Source organism: Odontesthes bonariensis, chromosome 10 (genome assembly GCF_027942865.1).
Source record: "Odontesthes bonariensis isolate fOdoBon6 chromosome 10, fOdoBon6.hap1, whole genome shotgun sequence".
NCBI lineage: Eukaryota > Metazoa > Chordata > Actinopteri > Atheriniformes > Atherinopsidae > Odontesthes > Odontesthes bonariensis.
Window position 1 is genome coordinate 3628518 of NC_134515.1, and position 21900 is coordinate 3650417.

A 21900-nucleotide genomic window follows, 5' to 3' on the forward strand; every position below is an offset into this window, starting at 1 on the left:
GATAATTGGCATTAAAAGGACAGAAAATATTTTGGTTTGTTTTTCACAAAACTTTTTGGCAGTCATTTCTGCTTAATAAAAAAAGTGGGAATGTTCAGCTGTGACAAAGAGGAAGAAACAAATGTTTCCTCATTCCAGGACAAAACACCTGACAGTGGTGCCGGTAATCTGTGAAAAGATTAAACGATTGAAACATTTTGAGAAACTATATAAAGATCCATCCTCTCAGAGGTTTTGTACATCCTCTCTTCGTTTCAGAGGGTAGACTCGACTCACTGGACTGACTGCTGCAAAGGTAACACTTTACAGTTTCTATTCTTACAGATTTTTAACCACGTTTAATTTTTTATTGATGTAAATCTGAAACTAACAGAAATTGTATGAATCGAGTTTCTCAAAACCAGACTAACAACCAGATAAGGTGGTTGGCGTTTGAATCGTTCCAGCATGTATTCACTCAAAAGGGCCTCGGGGGTTTGTTCATGCTCTAAAGTTCAGTCTGTGTTCAATATGTCTGATGAAATCCCACAGAGAAAGTTAGAAGCATCAGAATATCTTTAACATTTTCTCACACAGTCCACACCGTTGAACAGGCTTCATTCCACAACTGGATTCTCCTCCCATGCGTGTGCAGTGGGACAAAGTCAGTGATTGTCTGTGTAACCGTGTAGATGTAACTTAATTTAATTTCTTTGTCTCTTCTCAGATGGCTTCAGGTTTTAACTTGGTTTTCTTCGGCTTCATCAGCAGCCTCTTGATTGTTCAGTGTGTGAGTATAATTAACTCTGTGTCACTTTCATGGCCATGTTAGCTTACCGAGGTAAAGACGGAAGCATTGATGTATATGTGCTCAGAAATGACTGACTTCATTGAAATTAAATGTGTATTCACAAAGTAATTTATTCAGATGAGTTTTATTTGTGCCACCAGTGAAAGGAATGCTACAGAACTGTAGCGTCCGCTCCATGATAGTATTAGCTTTGAATCACAGATCCTGCTCCAACAGATGACGTCAGCTTCATAACTGCAGCTTTTTTAGCCTAAATATGGGAGAGGAATATGATAGTTTTGAAAAGTACAAAGTCTTTACAGGTTTCAACCTGCTTTTGTGTTCACAGAGATCTGTCCAGAAAGAGGTTGAGCCAGGTTGGTAGTTATAATTTATTTACTGTTGAACAGCTGTTGGAGGATTTTGTGCAAATTAATGAAAAATAAAAGATTTTTATGACGGTTATGACAGTGAAAAGTGCAGCTTTAATCATGGGTCAAATTCCTGTATTTTGCACTTATTATCTTCTGTCTAATACAAAAACTGTGGCAGTTCCTCCTGGCAGTTCCTCTGGCTGTCCTCCTGGATGGACGCAGTTCGGCTCTCGCTGTTTCATTTTCATCGGCACAGGAAAGACTTGGATTGATGCAATGGTAAGTAACAGAGCAATATATTATTTCCTTCGAAACAAAGCAGAAAGCAAAATTTCTGCTAATTGTAAGTATTTCTCAAATGGTTTTAGAAAAAGTTTAACCTTTAAAAAGGGTCATCTATAGTCCTTTTTTCTGAGTTTTTCTTTGTGCTATTGAAAATGATATCAAGTATTTTCTTGGTATCTGTATCATCTTTGAAACCTTATTATTGTGACAAAACAACTACGGTCTTATTTGTAGCTGTGCATTTTCTGTCTGAACATTGGGCTTCATGCAAGAACATTTTCGTATTTTATTCTAAATTTCTCTAATTTTTCTCGTACGAAGGTCTCGTACCAGCATGCAACGTCAGATTCAACAAATGCTCTTAACTTCAGAAAAAGTGTATAAACGACCTGCGTGAATGATGAATCCCACCTGTGCGTATTAAGGCTGTGCTTCCTCTGTCCTGTACCAGGAAGTGTTGAGTCATGAAAACGGCATCAAGGTGCAAAAATAACAACTTTAGGGGCTCTGAGACTGAAGTTCTGCTTTCAGAGATCCAAAAAGGAAAATCTGTCATTTTCGAAATAAAGAAGAAATGGTTTGATAGGAAAATGGCTTAAAAAAGCTTTATGACTGCAACTAAAGCCGTGCAATCAGTTGTTGCCTCATCATGATGGCTCTTTGATGGGGCGGTCCATAAGGGGGGTCTTCTGGCACCACAGCTTCTGGTCTGCCTGGGCTGGTTCAGGTAGTAGGAGACCCTCGTTCATGGCAATATTGTGCAAATCTGGCATGCCTTCTCGGGGCTGTAGAGCAGTTTGCCCCCCGCTGTATCGAGACACACCCACCTGGCCTTCAGCTCAGTGTGCTTCACAACAGCACGGGTGCTTTGATGCGTATATGTGTGCAGTGTATTGCCCCGATTATGTTTGGCAGTCCAGCCACGGCATGAAAGTCCCTCTTAATTTGTACTTGTTGGACAGCGGTGTATGGGAATATGATGTACCATGGGTGATAAACTGATGAGAGCTTTGATGACCAAGGGGAGTGCACGACTCACAGAGGACTGGGACACCCCCGATCTGTCTCCAAACTCCCTCTGAAAGGTTCCAGTGGCCAAAAATCCAAGGGTGGTGAGGACCTGGACGTATGGAGGAATTGGGTTTGATCGGCGTGTTTCTCTCTGGAGTTCTAGCAAGCTGCATATTTGCAGCAGCACAGTCCTTGGCAATCTAAATCACGATGTCAGCCATTCGTCTGTCTCCACATGGGTATCTACACGTTCTCGAAACACACGCTCCCCTCCAAGAGCCTGGCGCGCTAATGCATCCAAAAGTAGTAAATCAGCGGCTGGTTACACTTCCCATGTAATGTATATATTTATTTATGTTTGCTTCAAAGTAATTAAATGTACAATCCATTAGTAAAGCAAACTTGATTGGAATAACAGCGGACTATTTTACAAAACTCCTACGACAGGTCTGGATCACTCGTTATTCTGTTTGTAACCTGAAAGAAAACGTAAAATACGAAAAGATTGGTGAATGCGCAAATTCTCTTAAATCACTCGTACGCACGTATTAAGAACAAATCTGTGCGTATGAACGGTTGTTGCATGAGGCCCAATGTGTTCATGTTGCAGTGGAGCTCTGAATGCTCAGCACATATTACACTCTTCATCTTTTAAATATGTCTACTCAAAGTTCACCACAAAAAATACACTTTTTGACTGAACTCTTCTCACTCTTGTCAGTGACGATGGCATCACGATCTTTAAACAGTCTGAGATAAATAATCTTGTTTTCACTGTTAGAGATTGTTAAAAAACACTAACGAATTAAACTAAATTGAACTAAAGAATAAGTGATGGAGTATTAAAAAACCTTTAACATAACAAGGTTTTTCTCATCATGATCACAAAGTGCTGCCTAAATTAGATTAACTAGCAAGTTATGTCCATGATGTTCCTCTAACTTGAAGGCACTTCTCCCTAAAATCTCTTTTTCCCCCACTCTGTTTTGATTGTTAGCATTTTTGCATATCTATTGGTGGGAATCTGGCTTCAGTCCACTCTGCTGATGAGAACATCTTCCTCAGTGAACTGGTTAAGAAAGTGACCGGCGCTCATCACCACGTCTGGGTTGGAGGTTTTGACATAGTTGCAGTAAGTTACACGGTGCAATTTATCAAATTAAGTTTTTACTGAATGTGTGAGACTATTTTACATGAATAAAATACAATTATTCATTTGTAATGTTTTGTTGACACATAACTCATCAATCACACACTTAATAAATGGTCTTTTATGAGGCAGCAGGTTGCAGCTTTGGTAAATCTGATTTATTATACTGCTGTGTATTTCTCCATACTACACAATGTATTTCCTCTTTCAGGACAAAAAGTGGCTGTGGACTGATGGATCAGACTTTAACTACAGGCGCTGGCATACTGGGCTGCCTGACAACCAGGGAGGAATTGAGCACTGTCTTGAGATCAATTATGGAGGTACAAACAGAGGTTCCACTACACTTTTATGGACAGCATATGGACACTGACAGTGTTCTCACTTTTTATGTCAACATCACATGAAGTCGCAGTGACAGCAGAATGTTTAAACATCAACACTTCATTTTAACTGATATGTGAACAAACTATTTACAGGAAATAACATGAAACTAACTCATTCAACCTGCTGTAGGCTACGATGAACCCAGAGCACCATCATGGTTGGCCTGGACTTAAAATGGGTGCTGGCTTGAGCATAGTCAAACAAAGGAGGCTGCAGCAGAAGCAGGTGTCATTAGGCTTTGTGTTTTTGCCTCAGAAAGACAACTTTACATGTATTCATTTTGCTCCAAAGGCTGATCTCAGTTACCTGCTCTGTATAAAAAACACGTATTTGAGGGATTGGATCTGAATGAGTCCTAAATCCATCTCAACTGTGTTCACACCTGTTTTTAGAACTGTGAACCTGTGATTGGATCATGACGATCACATGTTCGCACCGAGTCTGAGCAGGCCCACAGATGAGCTGCAGGCCAGCAGTCCGTAGCTCTGCAGTGTGCTGTAGCATCCGGATAGCAAGTTATATGAAGTACAGTTTCAAGCTCATAGATGATGAGCACATGAGCCTGTAGAACAGCTAATTAATAACACACTCTCACCCCAAACTGGGCAGGAGGTCTACTGCATGTGGTTTAGAGACAGTGTTGCTATGAACTACTTAAGTTTCTGGTGCTTGTTCTCATGTTTAAATCTGTTAAAATGACAGACGTCTTTCCCGTTTTTCCATTTTTCAATGATGGAAAATATTTGCCTAACAAGACACTTGGCACAAATATAAGTATTTGTTTTAAGATGTTTGATTTTTATTGAGATATTTGGAGACATCCCAGCCCGCTTTGTGCTGTAGGGTCACAGTGTCGTGTTTAAGAAGCATTTGAAAATGTTCACAGACAGAGATATTCAACACACTCTTATGCACTGGAACAGGAACAAGCTTGTGTAAAAACCTAAATTAATGCATGTTTCTCCATGTTTGTTTTTTCTAAAAAATCTCCAAACAGCAACCTACTGGAACGATGCACCATGTCACCATGGAAGATATTTCATTTGTGGAAAGAATCTGTGATGCATCCGGCCATGTCAGCAACAAGGATAATCTCAGGCCTCATCACTCTTTTCTGTTCTAATCAAACACTTCCAGATTAACACAGACCAAAAGAGCTCTTATGATTATGATTTCTGATTTTTTTCATCATATATTAACTCTGCATTTATTAATTCGACTGTAGATTTTATCTGCACGTTCAATAAAAATCCTCCAAATGCTGTTCTGAATCACTCTGTTCTGTGGTTTCTTGTGTCCTTTCTATGGTTTTATGTTTTTGGTGCAGCTGGCTGAAGGCTTCTGTGTGAAGATGTGGGCCTACATTAGGGGCTTCTTCTCTGCTCACAGCGTGCACGTTTACATGAAACATGAGGGAAACAAACTATTGTGTTAGTCCAACCAAAGTTGAACAGAATCAAGCTTCTCAGATCTGGACTAACACTCCCAGATGATGCAGTTGTGGATGGAACCACTCTGTCAGGCTTGGACTAAAGAGGAGACTCAGATGCAGAGAGTTGGCGGAAGGGCAGACTTTATTAAAAGGGAACTGCGGTATTTTCAACATTAAGCCTCTTTTCTGAGTCGTCTGCAATGTTTCAGAACCCCCCTCACCACTTTTTTGATGTTTACTGCTGTCTCCGGTATTTGCCTAATTTTGATTCTTCTCAACCTGCTTCAGAATGGCAAGTCATGTGCATGTCTAGAAAGGTCCGTAAAAGCACAATAAACGTTCGTTTTCAAAAGCATCAACTCACCGGAGTGGTTACTGGTGTGCACTGGTAATCCAGATCAAATTTCGTTGCGAAAAGTTGCTTCTGTCGTGTTTTATTTGACATTTTGTAAATCCCATTGAGTTCTATGGAAGACTGGATGTTCGTTGATATTACTCCGCCATCAAGTGGTGTGGAGTATAGCAAGTCAGATTCAACTGCTGAGCAGAAGTTTATCCACGGCTGTGAGGTGGCTAAGAAAATAGTGCGAGCATGAACGAGCTGCCAATTTTTCCAATTTTCTGAGGCCCCCCTAGCGCCCCCTGGCGGCCCCCACTTTGAAAACCACTGGTCTAACCAACTGATTGGTTTCATAGATAAGTACAGCTGAGTATCATCTGCAAAGCATTGAAAATGTAGAGAGGGTTCAGGCTGTGTTGGAGAATAAAGGAGCTCAGTGCAGATATTCACTTTAAAGCTGCTTAGAACTGAACAAACTCTGTTTCTGTCTCAGATTCTATGTTTATGTTCATGTTTACACGGTTCAGCTATCTACAGGTATCAACAAGGGTTGGCTTGAGACTCCTGCAGTGTGCTGATACTTAAGTATTGTTTAATCTTGTTTAAAGTGGAACTCTATGGTAAGGAGGAGGCACCTGTCACCTGTTTGCATGGATGCATGTTTCCCTCCCAGTAATGCTGCATTCAACAACAGAACTCCAAGTTTCACATCTCTGACCAGAAACATGTTCATGAACACGGAGCATGAAAGCTGATTTTATGAAGCCTAAACATGTTGCTTTTCAAGCAGTTAAACCACTTTATCTCTTTGAGATCAGATCAATCTGTTTGCACCTCAGTCTGGCTTCAGTGTTTAACAAGTCAGAAAATAATATAATACCACGAGACTGCAAGCTGTAAATGAAAGGAAAGTTTATTCATGTAGCTCAAAGAAAACTGACGCAGAATAACAGAACAAAAGAAAAAGACGAGTTGATCACAAAGGATATTGAATCAGTGTTACAATTAGAGTCATATTAAAGAAAATCAATACTATCTAATCACATGTGTATTAACACTGTGGTCCAAACGTCACCGGCCTCGTCTCCCAACAGCTATAAAGTGAACTTTATTCTAAATGGTGTATTTGGATTTTTTCAGGATTCGATTGGTTGATTATTGATTCAATATATATTGAATTTAAAGCATGAATTTGATGATGTCATCTTCTTTTCGGTGATGTCCTCAAATGGCAGGAGCTGCAAAAGACCAGGTAAAAACTGAATTTCAGTCAGAAGAAATCAGCACCAAAATGTGGCAGAAAAACCTTTTGTTAACACACTGTGAATGTGGTTTGGTGGGAATAATCATGTCTTCTGCAGCTTTTTAGGAAACATGCGGAGGAATTAAATAAAAAGATATACAATGAGATAAATAACTGACAGAAATGGACTAGAATACGAAACATAAGAAAGGAACTATTAAACCAACGCAGAAAAACACAGACCATGACAACCTGACATCACACTTCATGGTGTTCACTGAGTTGAGTCACATGATGAATATCTCCATCACAACTGAGCCAGTAAAATTGACCAATCACGTTTAGTTTTGTCCCTAAGTCATTGCTGTCCCGGTTCAAACCCTCCATGTGGGACGCTGTGGTCACTAAACACGTATTTTCTGTGCAGAAAAAGTGAACTACGCCCACTCTTGCTGCTCCATGAGCAGCATTCTCATTGAAAACTGGCGTAAGCATCCAGGTGTTGGGTTAGAAGTAATGCTGATCAGAGCCAGAGCCCATAAATACCCCCGAACACTGCAGAGTCACTTGATGCGGGACTGAATTCTGATCATGTTCCTGTAATACTCAACAACACCAGATGTTAGTGGGCTTCACATTTCATCAAATCTTTCCATGACAGCTTAGCAACCATAACTAGGTTTGCAGTTCAGTCAGATTTCTTATATCCATTTGCTCAGACATGAACTGTAAATGTTAGCATGTCAAGCTGTGTAGCTCACAAAGTTATGCGGTGGAACTACAAAAGTCAAGCTAGAGCTCATATTCAGCTGTGATTGTTGCAGCTGATCCTCAGCTGTGTTGGTGTCCGAGCCTTTGGTTCAGGTTGTGGAGCAGTTAGCATCGCTCTCATTCTTTTTGTAGCTTCTCCAACTTCTATCCCAGCAGCATCTCATGTCACAGCCCCACACACATTTTAAAGCAGCTTCAGTACATTGCTGCCACCTGGTGGTATAAGCATTACCACCAGTGTAACCTTAGCAGCTTGTTTAATCCCACTGTGCAGATCAACATGTGTTTGTGTGGAAGTTCAGCCATTAACGGATCCCAGATATCAGCAGAGCTCTCTGTGTTGTCAGCAGCTTTTATATCTTTACAGCAGAGTCACTTCCAAACACCAACGTGAGTCGGGGTCAATCTGAAATACCAGCTTCCAGAGAAAGTTGATTCTCATGATTGGAAACTGTTTTTGACCAATAAAGGTTAACTTGAATAGGCTTTCGTTTCTGGTTAATATAGAAAATAAATGTGACCTCATGGCTCTGTTTAACACTACCTGGTTTCAGTAAATAGTCCATAAAAGGCCTGTCGGAGCTATTTGTTATTTTGTAATATTTGGCTCACTTATTATTTAGTTACCTTTTGGGGGTTTAGTTTTGGGGAATACACCTTTTTTGGTTGTTTATGATATTTAGTATTTTTTGAGTTAATTTGGGTATTTAACTATGCTTTTATTTTGAAGGCACTGGTTAGCTGGGGCTCACTGGGAGAGTTTTATTAGATGGGCAGGCAGTCACAGGTGAGCAGGCACCTGGGAGGGCTAATGGTTTTTGACCAGGGCAAGAGAGGCGGCAAAGGCAAAGTTCTTTGTTCGTTTGCTTGGTTTGAAGAATAAACCTAAAGAAACAATTTTTTTTTTGCCTGGACAATGGACTCATTTATCCTGCGTAAATTCACTCCCTAGCTGTCTCAGTGGCTGTTTGATTTCATTTAGTTTATTATTGTTTTGATTTTTTGATTATTGACACTGAGGACGAGTAGTCCATAAAAGGCCTTTAAAGTACTTACATATGCATATGTAGGTCACCTCCAGGTACTTGTATGTGCCAACACAGGGGTCTCCAAACATTGAGTTGCTTGCTTTGACAGAACAGCTGCTTTTCCCATTGCAGCTGTGGATGAAACAGGAGCTTTAACATGGACTGAGGGAACATGGGTGCTATTAGATGGAGGATTGGAGTAAAGTAACATTCTGTACCTGGCAGCAACTTCACTCGCAGGCCTTGAGCAGAGGATATTTTGGACCTGATCGGTAGGACGCCCAAAAATGCACGTGTTCCTGTCACTGCGTCCATAATCGGCCCCGAGGACAGATATAACCTGCCCCTCACCTGACGAACAGAGAAGTTAGATACCCAGCTGGTGAAAGCAAGGAAAACACAAACATGTATATTTATGGCATCAATCCAATGAAAATACAAGAATCTCACCACACTGAAGGTTTGCCAGAGAAAATTCACACGCTACACTTCGGACTGTTGGAGCAACAGAAATCACATGAGAAACAGAAATCACCTCTGTTCAGCTGTTATGAGTTCAGTTTGATGCCACAGACCTGCAGGGAAGCAGCCGTAGGTGGTGTCCAGGTACTTGTAGATGCCATGGCAGGGATCAGAGGTACGAACGACGTTTGCATTGATTTCACACACTTTCTTACCGTCACATCTGCAGGAGCAAAAGGAAGGAAAAGAGCTTGTTTCCAGGTTTGAATAGAGGGATTCAAGGTAAACACAAGAAACTTGTGCTAAAGAAAAATAAATAAATAAAAAGAACCAGACTCAGTGAATAATTCCCTATACTATAGATCAGTGAGCACCAACATATCATTGGGGTCATCAGGTGGGAACCTCCTTTCATCAGTGTTTCGTCTAGTTGGGCCCACAACACCTCCAGGAGGCTAGAGAGTGATCACTGGCGTTCCAGAGTCACTCCCCTAATGCCAGCCAACACTGCTCCTCACACCACAACAACCATCTTTTTTTTCTGGGCTTTTTATGCCTTTAATGATAGGACAGTTGGAGAGAGACAGGAATGCAAGGGGCAGAGAGAGGGGGGAGACATGCAGCAAAGGGCCGCTCGGTGCGGGACTCGAACCGGGGCCAGCTGCAGCGAGGACTATAGCCTCTGTACATGGGGCGGCTGCTTAACCCACTACGCCACCGACCACCCCAACAACCATCTTTTACAGCCACAAGCTACCCCAGCCTCTCACCAACTGCACAACAGTCACAGCGAGGATGCAAACCCTGGTTCGGGTAGGGGGTAATGAAAATATAGAGGGTGCCAGAGGTGGAGGCAGGACAAGACACACCAGCAGATTCAGCCGACAAACTCACCTAAACAGTCCTATAATCACTAAAAATGCCAGCAAAATCAAAGCCATACAACTCACTCAAAGCCAACTTACCCAAAATGGCCGCCTGGTTTCAAAAGGATCACATGGGCCAAACCCTCCACTTAAATATCTTGAACTTCTTCTTTGCTTTTTCAAAAGTCTGTTTACCCTAAGTGCTCCCCCTGCTGGGCCCCCAGCTGCTATTGCTTCTTCTAATCCAAATCCACTGACTGGATTTTACTGCCTCATCTGGCACTTCCTTCACTATTTTCCTCACACTCTGTCCACTTACACCCAGCTCCCTCAACAATGAGACAACAGACTTTGCAACAAATCCTTTACATCCTACTTCCACTGGACAGATTCTAACTTTCCATCCTCGCTGCTCTGCTTCTGCCCCCAACTCTACATATCTAAGCTTTTTCCTTTCATATGCTTCTGCTACTAATTCCTCCCAAGGAACAGTCAGCTCTATGAAATAGACTCTCATCCTACTCCTAGACCACAAGACTATATCAGGCCTTAGATTTGTAGAGGCTATCTCCTGGGGAACAACAAACGTATTTTCTAAATCTACCTGCATCTCCCAATCACAAGCATCCTCCAAGCTGCCGTGTCTCCTTATCGTCTTATAAACTTTCTCCCCCTCTTGAACAAACTGAATTGCAACTCTCTTCACCTTAGACCTTCCTAAGTTTACCAGCCTTTGTTTATCTTCAATACCTGCAGCTAAGCTTCTTAATACTTGGTCATGTCGCCATGTATACCGGCCTTGTGACAGACTAACCTTACAACCTGACAAGATATGCCTTAGAGTTGCAGTACCTGAACATAACGAACATAACGGGTCTCCATTTACCCAGAGTTTCAGGTTCTGGGAAGTTGGTCATACATCATATGTTGCCCCTACCAAAAATCTAATACTCCTTTCCTTCATACTCCACAGTTCTTTCCAACTAAGCTTTTTCTTCTCTACACCTTCACAATTCAACCACCGTCCCTGCTTAGCCTGAGCCACTGCCTTTGCACCCCTTAACATTTCCTCCTGTCTACGAACCTGCTCAACAACTAGCTTTCTCTTCTCCTTGGGACCTGCTCTACTCCACACTGGTTTGCCTAGGCCAAGCCCCAAGCCTCCCCGGCCTATTTGCATATTACCCACAATCTCTGCATGTCTAAGAGTTGCTTCTCCCTCCTGAGCTGCCATTCTTGGATTCCACTTTCTCCCACTTTACTAACTACCACATCTTTACTTGGACCCCTTCTGTTCACTCTATACATGCTGCCTCTGGGTCAAATTCTGAAGAACTCTAAAGACAGTGGCCACAAACAGTGGCCACATCAACCTATAGGAAACAATCCAAACCGCAGACACCACAGCTTCAACTTTCCTGGAAGCCCTGATTTATCTATTCTATCCAGTCCCTCAGCAACATCTTTCTGAAACTGCACTGCCTGCTCTCCATCATTCATGTCTGCCTGGTACCACCTGCCTAAACTCTTTACTGCCTTTTCCCTAATTATTGGAATGTTTTCTTCATCAATTACAAACTTTCTATCACTTAATTTCCCTCTACTTATTGAGATACTTCTAGACTTAGTAGGTTTGATTTTCATACCAGCCCACTTTAGATTTTTATTAAGTCTCTCAAGTATTCTCTTCATACATGGCACTGTTGTAGTCACCAACGTCATATCATCCATGTATGCTCTAATTGGTGTAAGGCGCATGCCATCCTGACGTCTCTCTCCACCTACAACCCACTTGGAAGCTCTAATAATTATCTCCATCGCCATTGTAAATGCTAATGGAGAAATAGTACACCCTGCCATAATGCCTATTTCTAGCCTCTGCCAACCTGTTGTGAAACCTGCTGTACTTAGGCAGTCTAATATCCTGAAAATATGCTCTTACTAAGTTAACAACTATTACAGGCACTCCAAAATACTCAAATGCTTTCCAAATAAGGCTATGTGGCACTGAAACAAATGCATTTGCTAGATCCAGAAATATAACTTGCAAGTCTTTTTTCTCAATCTTGAATCTGATGCCAAATCATGCTAGTGTGCTTTAAACACCCTGCGAAACCTGGTATTCCTGCCTTCTGCACAGTATCTATCAAGCTATTCTTTTCTAAATAACTGGCTAATCTCTGTGCAACTAAACTAAAGAAAATCTTCCCCTCTTCATTTAGGAGAGAGATCATCCGGAACTGACTCAGGTCCGAGGCCTCTTTCTCCTTTGGAATAATAACGCCTCCTGCCCTACGCCATGCTCTAGGAATAACCTGTTTCTCCCAAACTATTTTTAATTGCCTCCACTAAAACTTGAGGACATCAGGTGCACTTTTATAAACCCGGTAGGGGACTCCATTTGACCCTGGGGCCGCCGAAGCCTTTGCACGCCTGACTACCTCCTCAACCTCCTTCCACCTAGGTGGTCTAACGTCCATCTTATGAGCTATCTCTCCTAACGGTGGCATGTCAGGTGGAAGGCCTACTACTCTACGCTGTTCAAGATCTGAATATGTATTTCTTAGATACTCTTCCACCTCTGACTTTGTTGCCTTAAGCTGCCCTCCCTTTTCCTGGTTAAACAATCCTTTTTACAAACTTGAACGGATCCCTGTAAAATGCCGTTCTTACATATTCTTTCTTCTGTCTCTTTTTCCTAATATTTTCCGCCCTTCTGAGTATTGCTAGCCTGCCTCTCGATTCTTCCTGCAAAACATTAATTCCCTCTCTCTCTTCTTCTGTATCTTTTTTCCACTGCTTTCTTAAATTTCTTCTTTCCTTAACCAATTTCTCCATCTCTTTTTGCCGTCTAGACTTAACTAAATGTACTGTTTCAACCCTCTTTCTATCTTGCACCCCAAATCTTTCTACACAATAGGAGTAAATTATATCTCCCATCTTCTCTAGCCTATCGCTTGCATTTCCTCCTAACCTACCCAATATTATTGACAAATCTTTATTGACTGCCTCCCATTCTTTGTTACTATTTGCCCTAGGCCACTTAACTCTAGCTTTCTGCTCCATATTTCTCTCTCTAACTGGCCTGTTCACCTCAGTATCAGCTGCATCCCTTCTTAGAACCTCCTCCTCCCCCTCCGTAGCTGTGTTATTGATATCCTTCGGACTGTGGTTTTCTACCTGCCGCTGGACTTCATCCGGCTTACTCGACTGACTTCTTAAAAAGTACTGATCGATTCGGCCACACTGCCCTTCCTTTACCACACATCTCTTTCTTCCCTGATGCATTTTAAGGCCTCTAACTGATGTTTCTTTCTGCCAGCCACAAGGACAAACCTGAAGCTTACTTCCCTCTGGTCTACCACTTTTATTTACGCTCTCTTTCCTCTGAGAATTGTTCTGGTCAGTTCTAGCCCTAGAGAATAGGTCCGTGCCCCTATCCTTCACTGAGTCGTGTATCCACCTCATAGTCATGTTCGTTCCAGGGAAGTGAATTGATTACAGATTGATCTCTGGTGGGCCTGTTACTGTTTAATATCAACATCATTAGGAATGTTGTCCCACCAAAATGAGCGGTTGCTCAATTTGTCTCAGACTTTTTCATCCCACCACATGTCATCCATCACTTGGCTGCTTCAGCTGTTTATTTATCGCTTTAACTTTGATTCATTTCCAACTCCGTTAGCTCCTTTTAGTCAAGTTAAACCTCTGCTGCTTGTCAAATTCAAACATTTTCAATGAGTGTGCGACTCATCTGGTGGATTGATTCTGCGTCGTCATGGCAACTGTACCTTTTTTTCAGGACATCCACAGTGCCTTTCTGAGAGCACTTTGTGTTGGTGAGCTGCTCTGAAGGTCTGCCCTCACTGCAGGTCTCTGTGTCCAAACGTCCATACAGAGCTGACTGCACGATGATCACGCCATCCTCTGTTTCACAGAAAACACAGGAAGAAGATTTAATAATCCCAATCATCTTTATTTGATCCCAATAAAACTTCATTTTTCCATCACATAAAAAAGAAAATGAATTAAATAAATTAAAATAATTCAAATCTCTTGAAGTGAAAATGTATGTCAAGTAGATAATGGTGTAAGACCCCTTAAATAACTTATAGAAATAATAACTGTCTATGTTTCATTTATGTTTTATCAAGAAATCCAACATCTAAGCTTCCTGGTTTTACATCAGCCTCAGTTTCTTTCAGACAGACAGAGGCAGCTCCTGGTCCATGTGAGTTCAGCTGAGTTCTCTGCACAGACGCTGTCTTTAACCCTCTATGGTACGCATTATGATCCCCGTTGGTAAAAAAATGTTTTGGGTGTTTTTTTGTCTTAAAATAGACCAAGTAAACTTAATCAAGAGACATTTTTAAAAAATATAATTTTTTTAGTAGTTTTTAGGGTTTGTTGCCATACGGCAACACGGTACGATAGTGGAAAGTAATGAAAACAAGAGAGTTTTGTTTAAAATTGTAGTAACACTTATTTAAAAACTCATGTTATAGTCTCAACAATCCACAGTAGCCTGAATAGTTAAGAATGCATCTCATTTGAAAGTAAAAACCATTTAAAAAGACATTTGTCATAGTTTAATTCAAATTTTTGTGCTATATCACTGTGTGCTATAGCGACTTGGAGATCTACACTGCTGAACCAGTTATCAAAAAACAGCTTGTGGGACTGGTTTTCTGGGACTATGCTCGCAAGTCGTAAAACGATGTTGCCACTTGCACACTTAATCCTAATTCATCTTCACTACCATCTACTGGGAGGGCTAGTTTTGTTTTCTCCCGTGAGAAACCATAAAATATTGTTGCATTCATTATGTAAATGGAAGAAAGATGTGAAGAAAGATGTGTCAAATATCATAATATGCAATGCCGAAAGGATTCGCAAAGTGCATTATTATAGTAGACTATAGAAGATCAGTGTACACCAATGAAATTTCTATTGACTTTACTACAACAGTGAAATGTGTATCTGTCAAATTGATGGTTGATTGATGCTTTTGAACAATATAGGCCTATAACTAAATACAAAATGTTATCAACATGCCAGGCTAGCAATTCATAATGGTACGGTGTTGCCATATGGCAACATACACATTTTAACATTTTTCTATTATTTAATGATCAAGTACAGTGCAATAAACTACAGAATAATGAACTTAACTTGCCTTTTATTGAATATATATTTTTTTACCAGTTGAAAAATGTCATTAAAACACTTTTTTTAGCTGTTTTTGAGGAGTCAATTGTTGAGGCTCCTCCCTGTGAAGATGTCTGCAGAAAAGGGGTTCAAAATAGCCTCCAGAAAGTCATGTGACAGATTTAAACACTGCTATTGGTTTACTTAGAACCCCACCTCTCTTTTAATGCATTGCATCATAACTGGGTATGTATTGTCTATGAGTAGAAGGCTTAAAATGGGTTTGTTGCCAAATGGCAACGTCGTACCATAGAGGGTTAAGCTGCTTTAATGCTGATTCTGTGGTTATAAAATCAGGATTTTATTAGAGCAGAGCGACAGTCTGGAAATGCTTTAAGTGAGCTGACACGTAGTCCTAATGGGCTGATTTTAGTCCAAGTTTTGAGAAAAGAAACAGAAAAATATGTGAATCGGAGCAGCTTTACTGGGAATTCAGCTGGATTAATAAACACTTTACAGTTTTTTCCTGAAAGATGCAGAAATGTTAAACTTTTTGGCCTGTATAAAGCACCAAGCACCATCAGTCTATTTATATATCTATGATTCATGTATTTTGTGTTTTGCATTTTCCTATGTTTCGGGGTTTCTTATGTTCTGATGGACAACCAGGAGGTCATCCGGGAGGTCGGCCAGAGGAGCTCCTGATGATCCAAAACCACAGTAAAAACAGTAGAAAAACAAGGCCTGAGACATGGACATGAAACAATGATCCGACAGGGAATAACTGAAACCAAGGAGTTAATATACTGAGGGAGTAAATACTACAAAATAAAACAGGAAGTGAACTAAATAAGGAGTAAGAATCTATCTATCAGTCTATCTAAGATAAGATGAGAAGTAAGAATAGAATCGACTTGTTTACTTTGACTTGTTTTCCAGCAAACTTTTGAGTGTGCTGGAGCTGCTCAGTCGTACCGCAGCTCATGCGCTGGACATTGTGACTGTCATCGCAGGTGATCACTCTCTCTGTGGTTATGGCGGTCCCAGCGAAGGGAAACGGTTCTTCGGCTCCGGCAAAACCTGGAATGAAAAGCAAAATGTTTGGTGAATAGTTACTCCATAAAAGAGAAAATATGTTGGTTATGGTGCTGAAGCAGCTCTCTCACCTACACTTTCTTTTCAGGTTGATATAAATAAATACATGTAGAAATATTTATTTCATTAAATGGTGGAGGGAGCTGCATCAACAAAGACTGCTGACAAGATAACAAATCAAAAGGTCAGATCTCCACTTTCTGGGTTAAGAGTCGCCTCCCTCAGCATTGTAAACTATACAACTCTGAATAATATGGCATGCATTAAAGTTACTTATAGAGTCAAAACAAAGCTTGATTAAGTGTAAAAAGTTTGGATTCCCTCCTGTGCCTCACAATGGCTTGGTTTTACAGAACAGAATGAAATGTGTATTGACCTGAACACGTCAGCAAAGATGATGCTGCCAGCACTGAAAAGAGAAAAGAAACCTCAGTGTTAGTTGATTCACTTGTCCTGTTACTTCTGTTTAAAGCTGCTTTAGCATTGGGCTTTTCCATGTCGAGTCAGACAAATTTATTCCACTTCCCCATGAATGATGATGATCATGGTGATCACACCATCAGGCTGCAGTGAAACAGTAAAGTCTGAGGGCAGAGACGAAGGAATGCAGGAACGGCTCAGATCACAGAGTCAAAACCTGGAGACATTTCAGTAGCATGAACTACAGCTTTCATAAGGAGGGTGAGAGGGAACAGGTGGATGGATGATCAGAACATCCAGGATTTTTATGCACAAGGGTCAGTTTCACTGTGCTCAGAGTTTGTACTGAAACATGAATGTGCATCATGTTTGCACCTTCACCATCAAACATCATGTAAAATCTTCATATCTTTAAAAATCATAAGGCTCGGTATGATTACTGGTTTTCATCGTAGACTGTATCTTTAAGGATTGAGATGACATTTGCTGTGAGTTGGCGCTCTATAGATAAAATCAAATTGAATTATATAATCACAAGTGAAAACAGTGCTTTGCCCTGAGAAGAGACAGAGGTCCCATCACTATCCCCACCTCAGTTCTTTCTCTTTAACTTCACAGGCAAAACCTGAAGAAACTGAAAAGACTTTCATGCTCACAGGTTAAAAATGATCATTTGGCTGATGGCAGATACAGGTTGTTTTTGTCTCTTTTAACACTCTGGAGTCTAAGAACCCGCCGGCGGGATTTTTGACACTTCTCCAAAAACACATCTGTAACTCTGTGAGTTTTTGTCATTCAAACATATAAGTGACACCATTAAAAACCTTGAAACTTATACTTTTCAAATATATATATATTAAAATAAATTATATAGCTGGCCCTTTTTAAAGAGAGTGAAAAGAAATCTTTGGATTTTCTGTACTCTCTGACTGCAGCAGCCTCCTAGGCCACACCTATCGCTATTCACATGTAAAGTACCAGGTGATTGAGTGGCTATTCACAGGTGAGAACACGCCCCATTCAGCCAGCATAAACAGACAATTATCACATGGAGAGTGACAGGGGGGTGGGGGCAATCAGGGGTGTTACACACCCATCTAATTAGGATTCAACTAACAGAGACACTGCCTTGAGTTACAATGACTTTTTTACAGTTTGTGTGGAAACAACAAAACATTTCTGACTGCACTTTTTACTTTAATGCAGCCAACACTTTTGTTTACAAGGTTCAACCTTCAAAAGTCTTGGCTGGATATATTTATAGTGTGTTTTCTTGCACTGTTTGAAGACCTCTAAAACTTGTTATTTGTACAGTTGTGTTTCCCCTCAATTTAAATAAAACTTGTTTGTATTACATTCACTTTACTCTTATATTATCTTTTGTTAGGCTTTTCAGAATACAACCATATGTGTCACTTTTGCATAGATGTTTACAGTTAGTTTAAATACTTGAAAATGTCAAGGTGTTGCAAACTGTCTCTGAAAGGCCTCAGACTCCAGAGGGTTAAAGCTGTGAAATAATTAAATATGCCTCATAAACACAAGTATAAGCATTTCATCCCCGACTAAACTTTTATTCATTCATTCATTTATTCATTCATTCATTCATTCATTCATTCATTCATTCATTCATTCATTCATTCACACAATGTATCAACAGACCTTTCACATAGAAGAATCCTCTGTGTAAATGAATAAGTTTCTGAATACCTTTTAGCTTTCATGGCTGAGATTTTTTTCAATGATGTGACGTTAAAACTTTTTTCCATCGCAGAAAAAAAGAAAAATGAATCAAGTGATTTAAAATAAGTCAAATCTCTTAAAGTGTAAACACATGTCAGGTAGATGATGGTGTAAGACCCATTAAAGAACGTATAGAAATAATAATTTCCTCTGTCTCCTTCTATGTTTTATCAATAAATCAAACATCTACAGTCAGCTGTGTACTTACGCAGTGAGATGCTCAGTCTGGTGCAGAACATGGTGTCAGGAGATGTGGTCGGAGGTGCTGAAATGAAGGGGATGAAAAAGACTCCGGCTATTTATTCTGCTGGGGTTAGAGCCATCTTACGACACACGAATACAAAGTATGGGGAAATAATCTTTTACTGACGTGTTGCATAGATTAAATCAGAAAACAAAAATGCTGTAACTGGTCCAAGAAAACCAAAATGCCATGAAGTGAACATCAGTTACACAACAAAAACATCACCTGAACAAATGTGCAAAAAAAGGAAGATATTTCTGCATGTTTCGAAAGAGGGACAATTGATCAACAGCACTTTTTTAATTGGACATTTTTAACAACTGCAGCTGTTATTTAGAATAAATTAATTTAATAAAGCGAACATATTCCATGGTTCAGTTTCCTCTCTTATACGTCTCCACAAGTTCCCAAAGAATGACCAGGAACTACAAAACGATATGTTGAAAAAGGTTCATGAGGGAAGGCGGTTGGACGGTGGCGTTACTCTGAACTGTCGTGTTCAGAGAACAGAGTCTGAGACCCATCTGACCCAATCTGTTAAAGGTCAGGCAAAAAAAATACAGGGTTTAGGTTAGTTATGGTTACAGGCTGGTATCATATCACCTGACTCTAGAATACTTTGGTATCCAGAAGAGTTCATGGTGGACTCAATGGGCCTCATGCAAGAACATTTTCGTATTTTTATTCTAAATTTCTCTCACTTTTTTCGTACGAAAGTCTCGTACGAACACGCCACGTCAGATTCAACAAACGCTCTTAACTTCGGAAAAAGTGAGTAAACGACCTGCGTAAATGATGAATGCCACCCGTGCGTATTTAAGTGCATGTGCACGAGGATAGTAAATTTGCATACTCCACGCCCAAAATGATACCATATAAGGCTGTGCTTCCTCTCTCCTGTGCCAGGAAGTCATGAAAACGGCATCAAGGCACAAAAAGAACAACTTTAGGGGCTCTGAGACTGAAGTTCTGCTTTCAGAGATCCAAAAGGGAAAATCTGTCCTTTTTAGCAGAGTCAGCAGTGGAATTACGGAACCTGCTAAAGCGAAGAAATGGGAAGCAATTACGAGTGCTGTTAACTCTGTGTCACCGAAATAAAAAAGAAATGGTTTAATATGAAAATGGCTTAAAAAAAACAAAAACGTCTCGCCATGGCCAGGCGCTCGATGATTGCAACTAAAGCCGTGCAATCAGTTGTTGCCTCATCATGATGGCTCTTTGATGGGGCGGTCCATGAGGGGGGTCTTCTGGCACCACACCTTCTGGTCTGCCTGGGCTGGTTCAGGTAGTAGGAGACCCTCGTTCATGGCAATATTGTGCAAATCTGGGATGACTTCTCTGGGCTATAGAGCAGTTTGCCCCCCCCCCCCCCCCCCCCCCCCCAGCCGTACCGAGACACACCCACCTGGCCTTCAGCTCAGTGCGCTCCACGACAGCACGGGTGCTTTGATGCATATATGTGTGCAGTCTATTGCCCCGATTATGTTTGGCAGTCCAGCCACGGCATGAAAGTCCCTCTTAATCTGTACTTGTTGGACAGCGGTGTATGGGAATCTGATGTACCATGGGTGATAAACTGAGATGAGAGTTTTGATGAACAAGCGGAGCGCACGACTCACAGAGGACTGGGACACCCCCGATCTGTCTCCAATCTCCCTCTGAAAGGTTCCAGTGGCCAAAAATCCAAGGGTGGTGAGGACCTGGACGTGTGGTGGAATTGGGTTTGATCGGCGTCTTTCTCTCTGGACTTGTGGCTCTACCAAGCTACATATTTGTAGCAGCACAGTCCTTGGCGATCTAAATCACGATGTCAGCCATTCGTCTGTCTCCGCAAGGATATCTACACGTTCTCGGAACACACGCTTTCTTCCAAGAGCCTGACGTGCTAATGCATGCAAAAGTAGCAAGTCAGCTGGTTACACTTCCCATTGACCTTGTTATATACAGAGTCAATTAACCTTTAATTAGTGCATAATTTAAGTAAAACAGAATAATGTCAGCATAATTATGGGGTATAATGTATATTTATTTATGTTTGCTTCAAAGTAATTAAATATACAATCCATTAGTCAAGCAAACTTGATTGGAATAACAGCGGACTATTTTACGAAACTCCTACAACAGCTCTGGATCACTCGTAATTCTGTTCGTACCTGAAAGAAAACGTAAAATACAAAAAGATTGGTGAATGCGCAAATTCTCTTAAATCACTCGTACACACGATTTAAGAACAAATCTGTGCGTACGAACGGTTGTTGCATGAGGCCCAATGACTGCAAGGTGCCCAGGTCCTGTGGCTGCAGAACCAGCCCAGATCATCAGCCCTCCACCACCATGCTTGACAGCTGGTGTGAGGTGTTTGTGCTGATATGCTGTGTTTGGTTTCCTCCAAACGTGCTGCTGTGCATTATGAGCAAACATCTCCACTTTGGTCTGCTCTGTCCAAAGGACATTGTTCCAGAAGTCTTGTGGTTTGTTCAGATGCAGCTTTGCAAACCTAAGCTGTGCTGCCATGTTCTTTTTAGAGAGAAGAGGCTTTCTCCTGCAGCCCTTCCACACAAGCCAAACCGGTTCAGTCTGTTTCTTACTGTGCTGTCATGACCTTTAACCTTTAACATGCTGACTGAGGCCTGCAGAGTCTGAGATGCAGCTCTTGGGTTTCTGACCTTGGGGTTAACTTGCTGGGACGTCCACTCCTGGGAAGATTGACAGCTGGAACTTGACAGGCAGGAAGAAACTGATTGAATGCTTTCTAACTTCCTTTAAAAGTTGGATGACATTCAACCAGTTTCTTCCTGCCTGTCAAGTTATGATCGTATCTGCTTGACCTGGGTTACCCTGACATAAAAAAACAAAAGGCCTTATGTAAGTTCTGCTCTGTATTAGAATTAAGAGTAAAAAAAAAAGAAAACTAACAACCAGAAAGTTACTGTAGTTTCTGAATGACCTCAGTGTTCAGATCTGAGTATTTAACTTAAAAACAGAGCTTAAACACAATCAGATATGAGTAATGATCCATCTAAAAAAAAAAAAATCCTCTTTTATTTTTAAACCTGTTGTGTTTTTGTGATATTGATGAATATCTGAGTAATGAGCGCATGTAAAACAAATTATTAATTATTTCTGTTGAAC

At 40.9% G+C, this 21900-nt stretch overlaps 2 protein-coding genes across 2 annotated transcripts; one reads left to right on the forward strand and one right to left on the reverse strand.

Moving 5' to 3' along the window:
- The first annotated feature begins 216 nt into the window (after nucleotides 1-216).
- LOC142390494 (galactose-specific lectin nattectin-like) lies at nucleotides 217-5237 on the forward strand. Its single transcript, XM_075475962.1, has 7 exons — nucleotides 217-295; nucleotides 707-769; nucleotides 1119-1146; nucleotides 1322-1422; nucleotides 3437-3571; nucleotides 3801-3912; nucleotides 4974-5237. Exons 2-7 carry the CDS (start codon nucleotides 707-709, stop codon nucleotides 5036-5038), a joined length of 504 nt encoding a protein of 167 aa, XP_075332077.1. The 5' UTR covers nucleotides 217-295; the 3' UTR covers nucleotides 5039-5237.
- Nucleotides 5238-6855: 1618 nt separating this feature from the next.
- On the reverse strand, nucleotides 6856-18841 carry LOC142390492 (L-rhamnose-binding lectin SML-like). The gene is made up of 9 exons (XM_075475960.1): nucleotides 18733-18841; nucleotides 16738-16770; nucleotides 16242-16346; nucleotides 13910-14045; nucleotides 9366-9475; nucleotides 9241-9285; nucleotides 9009-9141; nucleotides 8819-8922; nucleotides 6856-6986 (listed from the first exon to the last, which is right to left on the reverse strand). Exons 1-9 carry the CDS (start codon nucleotides 18761-18763, stop codon nucleotides 6973-6975), a joined length of 711 nt encoding a protein of 236 aa, XP_075332075.1. The 5' UTR covers nucleotides 18764-18841; the 3' UTR covers nucleotides 6856-6972.
- Nucleotides 18842-21900: the final 3059 nt, after the last annotated feature.

What these genes read in the sequence shown, in the direction of transcription:
- LOC142390494 (XM_075475962.1), top strand. Translation starts at nt 707, where the DNA reads ATGGCTTCAGGTTTTAACTTGGTTTTCTTCGGCTTCATCAGCAGCCTC. An exon ending in AGACTTGGATTGATGCAATG is followed by an intron (nt 1,423 to 3,436) that starts GTAAGTAACAGA and finishes TTTGATTGTTAG; the next exon opens with CATTTTTGCATATCTATTGG. An exon ending in TCTTGAGATCAATTATGGAG is followed by an intron (nt 3,913 to 4,973) that starts GTACAAACAGAG and finishes ATCTCCAAACAG; the next exon opens with CAACCTACTGGAACGATGCA.
- LOC142390492 (XM_075475960.1), bottom strand. Translation starts at nt 18,763, where the DNA reads ATGTTCTGCACCAGACTGAGCATCTCACTGC. An exon ending in CTACGGCTGCTTCCCTGCAG is followed by an intron (nt 9,286 to 9,365) that starts GTCTGTGGCATC and finishes TTGCTCCAACAG; the next exon opens with TCCGAAGTGTAGCGTGTGAA. An exon ending in GCGAGTGAAGTTGCTGCCAG is followed by an intron (nt 8,923 to 9,008) that starts GTACAGAATGTT and finishes TTTCATCCACAG; the next exon opens with CTGCAATGGGAAAAGCAGCT.